The sequence below is a fragment of the Panthera pardus genome, unplaced genomic scaffold (assembly GCF_024362965.1).
Source record: "Panthera pardus isolate Hobbes unplaced genomic scaffold, ASM2436296v1 HiC_scaffold_20, whole genome shotgun sequence".
In the NCBI taxonomy this organism is placed as follows: domain Eukaryota; kingdom Metazoa; phylum Chordata; class Mammalia; order Carnivora; family Felidae; genus Panthera; species Panthera pardus.
The window spans coordinates 57,385,635-57,394,209 of NW_026526766.1; the positions used below are offsets into that span (position 1 = coordinate 57,385,635).

An 8,575-nucleotide genomic window follows, 5' to 3' on the forward strand; every position below is an offset into this window, starting at 1 on the left:
TCACTGGGTGAAGCGTTTCTGAGCCACCAGGTACCTCACCGCGGTCTTAACATCCTTGTTCCTCAGACTATAGATGATGGGGTTGAGCATAGGAGTTAAAAGTCCATAGAAGAGGGAGATGAGCTTGTCTGAAAGGTCCTGCTTGTCTGCCCCCAGGGGGTCCTTGGATTTGGGCTTCCCATACATGAAGAGGATGGTTCCGTAGAAGACGACCACGACTGTGAGGTGGGCAGAGCAGGTGGAGAAGGCCTTTTTCCTCCCTTCAGCTGAGGGGATCCTCAGGATGGTGGTGAGGATGAAGATGTAGGAGACAAAGATGAACAGAACTGGGACCCCCAGGAAGATCACATTGGCCACCCCCATACTGATCACATTGATGGAGATGTCAGCACAGGCCAACTTCAGGACAGCCAGGATCTCACAGATGAAGTGGTTGATGACATTGTCCCCACAGAAGGGTAATTGTACTGCAAGAGAGATCTGCACCAAGGAGTTGGCTCCACCAGCCACCCAGGAGCTGATAGCCATGGGCACATAGACAGCCTTGCTCATGACCACAGGGTACCTAAGGGGGTTACAGATGGCCACATAGCGATCAAATGCCATCATGCCCAGAAGCACACACTCTGTGGCTCCCATGGCAAAGGAGAGGAACATCTGCATGGCACAGCCTGAGAAGGAGATGGTTTTCCTGGGAGTGAGGAAGCCATCCAGGACGAGAGGAACTGAAAAGGTTGTGTAGCAGATGTCCAGGAAGGAGAGGTTCCCCAGGAAGAAGTACATGGGCGTGTGCAGGCGGGAGTCAAGGATGGTCACCAGGATGAGGACCCCATTGCCCAGCAGGATCACCAGATACATAGACAGGATGAGTACAAAGAACGTTTTCTCTAGTTTTGGATGGGCAGAGAGGCCAAGCAAAACAAATTCTGTCACAGCAGATTGGTTGGATGCTTCCATTTCAAACTCTCTCCTTTATCCCTAAAAATACTGAAGGCAGAAATTCTTGTTGGTTTTTTGATGGCTTGCTTGAGTCAGTACATGGGGATCACAGCATCATGTCCCTAAAATTATAAACAAACTTAATCTATATATGGGATTCAACTACAAAACCAAGTAATCTCAAGTAAGTCTGTGTAGCAGTCAAAAGCATCTAGAGCAGAACTTGGAAATCTAATGAAATTTAATGAAATAAAAAAGACATTTTGATATTAACATACCTAAAGCAAAAATTGTGTGTCTGCATATGCTGTGTGTCTTCCCCACTTTCCAGGGAAACAGGAGCCTCTGACTAATTCTGTCTCTCTCATACAATTGGGACCACAAGCTATCCCAGCTCAGCGACAGAGGCCATTGAGTCATGTTGCCCATTTCTCTGGCTCTAGTTCTTCTTTGCCCAGGAAATTTCTAATATAATTGAACTCCCCATACAAACAGTTTTATAGGAAGAGAATGTGCTGGCTTGCAAACATAAAGTTACTTATATTTGTAACCGTTTTATTTCTTATACAGTATGTGGTTTACACTTCAGTATCTTCTGAGTTTAGTTGGTATGAATCAATTTATCTGATCCTGGCCCTCTTCTCTGAATAATCTGACCCAATTGAATTTCTGGAACCTATAACATGGAGCACTCACCAAAATCTCCCGTAACCACAGCTCACCTGTCTGCACCTCCGTGGCTCTGGACCTTGGGCCCAAGGAATATAATCATAGCTGACAGTCAGAGCCCATTCATAATACACACCCCCAGCCTAGGTTGAGTGGGGTCTTGAGTCATGTGCCATCCAGTGCCATTGAGATGCTTTGGAGACATCATCACATGTAAATCTACTCAGCTTGCCAGAATATTCAGTGCCACACTGTAGATCATCAGTTTTTCTGCCAAAGAGATTAGGAACACCAGATGTGATCAGGCCCTGTAGCAGAGTGCCTAAAACAGCATGGAGTGACCTGACTGCTGGTTAAAAATACAGATTGCTGAGTCCTACATTTGCAGATGATCTTGGAGATCCATTTTTTGTTTGCATAGTTTTAAAATAAATGTTTCTCATATATTTCTGATCCACACCAGTCTTGGGAATCACTGACCTCTAAAGGTGGGGAGGGGTGCCTGAGGGGCTCAGTCAGTTAAGCGCCCGACTCACAGTTTGTGAGTTCAAGCCTTGCGTCAGGCTCTGTGCTGACAGTTCAAAGCCTGGAGCCTGCTTCGGATTCTGTGTATGTCTCTCTCTCTGCCCCTCCTCCTCTCACACTCTGGCTCTCTCTCAAAAATAAACAGATATTAAAAAAAAAATTTTAAGGTGGGGAAACTGAGGTCTGGAGAGAGGTTTGTGACTTGCACATGGCCCCAAAGAAAGGGTACTTTCTTCTAATTGGTAATGATACAGTGCCCAAAAGAAGTTATCTCGGGATATGTGGAACGAAGAGAGAGAGAATCATTTTTAGAGAAAAGCTCTTTTAGTACCAGGAAGTGCAGAATTTGAAGCTTGGCAGAACCTTCAGATATTAAACCAATCCAGTCCCCTTCCCTAACCCACCTGTTACAGTGATCCTCTCCTCAGGAAGTAATTTCTCTGCCTCTGCAGAACATTTGAACAACATGGGGGCTCGCATCCTCCCATATTATTGTCAATATATATCAATATATTGTTGATTGCTTTTTTTCTAACTTCTTCCTTCCTCCACGGGCCCAAAGACTCCTCTGGGCTCATGCAAAACAGACCTGCTCCCTTGTCATAGCAGCAGCCTTCAGAGCTTTAGAAATAATTGTCTTGTCCCCCAGCCCAGTTTTTCCCTCCCTGCCTCACCCTGCACTCTCTTTTCAGCCTCTTTTCTTCCCTCCCAACTGGTGAAGAGCTGGCCATAAACATCACCTGGAACTTACCCAGCGTGGGGTGACATCTAGGCTGGGCCTGTTGCTCACAGGAAGGGAAGCCACTGGAGGGGGGAGGCTGCCAGTTTACAGGAGCAAGGCGAAATGACTGTTTCTGTTGTCATCTGTCCATCTGGATGCTACCAAGCCATAACCAAGCAGGCCATACAGGCCTTATCTCTCAGAGCTGCTCCAGCAACAGGTAGATGCACATTTGTAATATGGGCACATACTCTTTAACTATTGTCTGACTTCCTGGTGTCTCTAAATGACCCTAGGTATAGAGGGGTCCAAAGTACAGCCACAGGTCAAAGCCCATAGAAGCTACAGCTACTCACGGTGCCTTTGCCAGACCTTGGGGCTTAGTAAGACAACGAGACAAAGGTTAACTGTCGAGGATGAGGATCGGCCAGGAACCTCAGCCCAGGCAAGGCTGCACCCCAGGGTGAGTTGGTGAGCCATGCAGCTATTAGACCCAACATCCTCTTCTCTGGGCTCCACACTTTCTCCAGGGGGCCCCTTGATGACTCTCTCAGGAATTAATGCTGGGTTGCTTTGGGGCCAGGCCCTATCCCAGAAGCAATTTAAAGTTTGGTGAGAGGCTCAGAATTTAGACTTCAATCCCATAGACCCAATTAGGCAATGTTGTGAAGTCTACCCAATGCTGCCCTCTCACTACAAGGAAGTCTCAGCTTAGAACATCCTCTGGCCAGGTAATCAGAGTTCCCCTGGGTTTTGATCATGATAATCGGTTCAAGATGGTTCTGACATTGTCCCCAGAGAGCCTAGAAGGAAAAAGAACTGGGCCTCAGTGATTCAAATATTCCTGGGAACTTTGGGCCAGATAGATTCCCTGCCCGTCAGCCATCTCCTCCCCTCCATTCCATGACCCAGCATTCTCTCTCTCTCTCACTTGTTCTCACTAACCTGCACACCACTCTGAATAATCGCTATGACCATGTCAAGTACCAAAATGCCAAGTACCAGAGAGCAGGAGCGGGGGACATGATGACCAGAAATGGGCCTTTGCCTTCAGAGAATGGCAGGCACCGCAGGAATATCTAGAGAACAAGGCATGGCTGACAGGGCCACAGAGTTTTCCAGGAGGCTGTGCACAGGAGGAGCGCGTAGAACTAGCCCAGGATGAAGATAGCAGGGATGGGGGAGAGAGGGACAGAAGGAGACATTTAGAAGGAAGAAATGGTGGGATTTAGAGACAGATCTGGGGTGAGAGGTGCAGGAGAGAGAAGAACCAACAGTGGCTAAAATACCGGATGATTACGGAGGAGAGGCTGTCTGGGCTGGTAGGGGTAGGGTGGCTGCAGGGTTGTTTCTGACGTTTCACGCTACGGTTTTGGTATATCTTTAGTGCCCAGCTCATTGGTTACTAGCAATAAGGATATGACTAAGAAATCGTGTCTGTGACTGAGGAGTTTATGGCCTGTGGGATTTGTTATATTTGAGATAATGGTGAGATGTCGATATTAATGAGTTACCGTTAATTTATAACTTTTCTAAATCTCGTCTTACCTAAGGTTCCCCAGGATCCCTTGAGGTAGGTATGAGGGATACTTGGATGTGAGCAGGTAGAGGAACCCTCCATCTCTGGGCCAGAGCACCTTGCATTCGTGATGTCTGACATCTTTGCCCTCTGCTCTCTAAGTGCTAGGAGCCTTTCCTCCTTCACTCTTGGCTTCCTCAGGGTGAGGGGATGTTTCAGAGTTTGTGGGGGAACAGCGGTGCAGGCAGGCCTCGTGGTCGGACAGGTGTTGGAATGTCAACCTGAGTGGCTCCCGCTGGCCCCTCTGTGGCAGAGCTCTGTGTCCCCCAACTCCAGGGCTCTGCCACACTGGGGACTCCGATGTGCCTCATGGACTCCAGCTGGGACTAAATACCCCCTACTCTCTTCCCTCTGACTCGACTTGAGCTACCACAAGCCTAGCTTCCCACAGCCTTCTCTGTGTTACTGTGGTTTCTCCTTCCTCTCTTTCCTTCCTTATACCAGCTGCTATGTCCTGGTGTTTGAGTTCAAGCTCCTGAGAGACAGATCTAAGGGGTTTGGTTAGTCATCAGGCAGTATAGGCCATCACGGAGTTCACACGTTAACTGCCCCTAAGACAGGTGTCTGCCTGGTCTAGTCAGGTGAGTCCTGGGGCCATGGTGCTTCACGGTACAAAGCATGGAAACAACATAAGAGGAAAGAGAACATAGGTATAACCAGTAAGTGAGGCTTCCTGGAATGAAGCAGCGAATCAGGCAAATGCTGTTTGGATAATCCAGCATTCAGACTTCAGAAATTACACACTTGTGTCTGTCTCCACTTAGTGCTCGCTGCATGGAGTGGTCTCCTCTCCATGAAGAGGCAAAGCTTTGGTCCTCTCATGGAGACAGGTTCTCCCTCTGCCTCCTCCCTTTACCATCTTCAGAGAAGTTCTGTTTCTCCGACCTTATACCACTCGACTCCAATCCCAGTTTTTATCTCAAAACGGTGGTGGTTCTTTTCTGCCTTCACAGAGAATGTGCTAGAATGATTCCTGACAATCTCAAAGTGTTTTGGGCAAGGTTGAAAAGTTTTGGCTGGGGATCTGGTCACAGATCTAGTGAATTCCATGGGATGTCGTGTCCACATTTGTCCTCAGGAAGCCACAATTAACAGATGCCTCTCTAGGAGATGCTGGGGCTACTGGGGTTCAGTCTACCCCTTCGGTCAGCTCCACTCATTTTTGGCAAGCTCATGTTTACACACACACACAAACGCATGGAATAAGGATATTTCTGACACACAAAGCTTTGTCTTGGCCAGCTAAAACTCAAATATCCCCTGGCTGGTCTGTCTGGGGCTTCCCTAGGCAGTGAGGAGAAATGAAGAGCAACATTTTCAGAACCACTTCAAATCTCAATCACACACTGAGTTAGTAAGATCTAGCCCAGTGCTACTCAAGTGTGACTACAGGCAGCACTGGCATCACCTGGGAACTTGTTAATAATGCAGATTCCTGGGCACCTCCTTGGACCTACAGAATCAATCTCTGGTGGTGGGTCCACATGTGTGCCTCTGTTTGTGTATGTGTATGTGTTTTCCTAATCTCTCTTTTTTAAATTTTTTAATATTCATTTATTTTTGAGAGAGAGAGAGAGAGAGAGAGAGTGAGTGGGGGAGAGGCAGGGGGGGTGTGGGGTGTGGGGTGTGGCGTGGGGGTGGGGCACAGAATTGGAAGCAGGCTCCAGGCTGTCAGCACAGAGCCTGACGCGGGGCTCGAACTCACAAACAGTGAGCCCATGACCTGAGCAAAAGTCAGATGCCCAACTGGCTGAGCCACCCAGGTGCCCCTTCTAATCTCTTTTTTTACATTTTTAAAAAATGTTTATTTAGTTTTGAGAGAGAGAGAGAGAGAGAGAGAGAGACTGAGTGCAAGTAGGGGTGGGGCAGAGAAACAGGGAGACACAGAATTCCAACTAGGCTCCAGGCTCTGAGCTGTCGGTTGCAGAGCCCGACGTGGGGCTTGAACTCACGGACCACAAGATCATGACCTGAGCCAGAAGCCAGAAGTCAGAAACTTAACTGACTGAGTCACCCAGGCGCCCCCTTTTTAACATTTATTTTTGAGAGAGAGAGAGAGCGTGAGTGGGTCAGAGGGGAGGGGCAGAGACTTAACCAACTGAGTCACCCAGGCGTCCCTCTGATTTCTGTTTTAACAGGTCCTCTGGATTCTCCTGCATACTAATGTCTGAGAAGCACCCGTCTATCTAGACTTTTCCTAGGATTGGAATTCTGGTTATTCCTTTTAAGCAATCGAACAGGAGGGAGGTATTTTTTATGAATGGTCAGAGCAGCTGCTGCAATTCCTCTGCCCTGGAGTCAACTGCGCTTTCGGTCTCCTTGGCCCTTAACTCCTGACCCTTGACCCTTGACTGTTCACACCCCTGCTGCCCTCCTCTGGGTCACTTTCTCTGGGGTCTTTCTGTCCTCAGGATCCACTTTCTCAGAGCGTCTGTGCACTAGAGTGAGTGTGCACTAGAGTGACCCTCGCGGCCCAGAGGTCAGGGAGGTCCTGGAGATACCATGAACTCATGTCGCAGAGACTGCAGCAGTCTCTTACGGTAGTATGGCTGGAATTGGATCCAGACACGGCAGAGCAATGCCAGCCACTCTAGGTATTTAGTCCACGAGTGTCCTGCACACACATCTCCCTCATCTCTCCCAAACACACTATACCCCCAAATGAATTCGTCTTCTCCCCTAAAACCAGCAACTTGGTCAGTGAACTTCAGTGGTGCTGCCATCATCCACCCGTTATCTGAGCGACAGATGTTGACTCTGCCCTCTTTCCTGCCTGCTCTATGCAACCAAACTCTAGTATTGTATTTGGCAAACATTCCTTGAATCTCCATGTTCACCGCCCCTCAATCCCTTCCTAGTTAATGTCCTTATCTTCACTTGCCTTCAGTGTTTCCCTCTCTTTTTCATTCTGTCCTCCTGCGCCCTGTATCCCTCCACATTGTGCTCAGAAGGATCAACCTCAAATGCAAATCTGACCCTGCCAGACCTTCACTTAAAATCCCTAAGTGCCTCGGGACGCCTGGGTAGCTCAGTAAAGCAGTGGACTCTTGATCTCTGCCCTGATCTTGATCTCAGGGTTGTGAGTTCAAGCCCCGTGTTGGGCTCCACACTGGGCACGAAATCTACTTTAAAAAAAGAGCCCTAAGTGCCTCAGTAGCCCCTACGGGAGAAAGTTAGGACTTTCCTCAGCATGCCCCCAAAGACAAACCAGAGTCCAGTCCTGCCTTCCTCCCCATCAGCAGCACCTGCCTCGTATGTGCCTACAATACTGCATGGCTGGTCGCTCCCCACTCTGGGGGCTCTTTCTCGTTTCTGTGTCTTTGTTTATGCAGCTTCTTCTGCCTGGGACGATTCCCACTCCCTTTTGTCAGGTCAACTGTCACTCACTCATTCCAGTGGTTTGCTGGTAAATGTTTAACAACCAGATCTCCAGGTCAAAAAGCCCTGGTCTGGAGCATTTGCTGATTTCTGTGTTGTAAACACTCCCACGATGGCCAATTTCAGGCAACCAACAAAGTCACTGAATGGGAGTTGGGAGGAGATGCACACATTTGGCGAGTCAGTTCCAGCACACGATGGGCTTTGGATCATCTGCTCCAGGAAGTCTGGCCCCTGCCTCCCTCTGGACTCTCACCAGGAGCTGGGCATTCTCTCTCTCCCGCGCCACCTACCTCGTTTGGTCATTTTCTTTTCATGTTCCTCTCTTGCCACTAGAGGGCGCAATCCAGAAGGCAGAGACCAAGGTTACTCTGTACGTTTCTGCTTCCAGGCAGGGCACACTCAACGATTGTTGGCTGAGTAAAGGAATTTACCCATTCTCTGGACCCATCCCTGTTGTTGGCCACATTCTGTCAGTGACTTTCAAGAGGTTTTAGAGCACATGCACAAATGAAAGAAAGCTGAAAGGACGGTGATTTAAATGGATGCTGGGTGAGGACTGAGGAAGAACACAGCAGGTTGCTTAATCCTATGAGTTGAAAATTTAGGGGGAAAGTATAAGTCTTCCAGTCAGGCTCCTAAAAACCACTGCCAAAGCACAGACTTAGGGTGATGGTGCTTGGCCACCGCACAGCAGAAGAGACTGGGGGATCTGAATGAGTCCTGGAATCACTGCCCAGCAGGCTGTTGGACCCTATTAATGG

General features: G+C 48.6%; 1 protein-coding gene across 1 annotated transcript; it reads right to left on the reverse strand.

The window, feature by feature from the left end:
- LOC128778691 (olfactory receptor 13C7-like) lies at positions 1-1,035 on the reverse strand. Its single transcript, XM_053908646.1, has one exon. The coding sequence runs from the start codon at positions 955-957 to the stop codon at positions 1-3; it is 957 nt and encodes a 318-aa protein (XP_053764621.1). The 5' UTR covers positions 958-1,035.
- Between the last annotated feature and the right edge of the window lie 7,540 nt (positions 1,036-8,575).

Excerpts from the sequence above, each read along its gene's own strand:
- LOC128778691 (XM_053908646.1), bottom strand. The coding sequence starts at position 957 with ATGGAAGCATCCAACCAATCTGCTGTGACAGAATTTGTTTTGCTTGGC.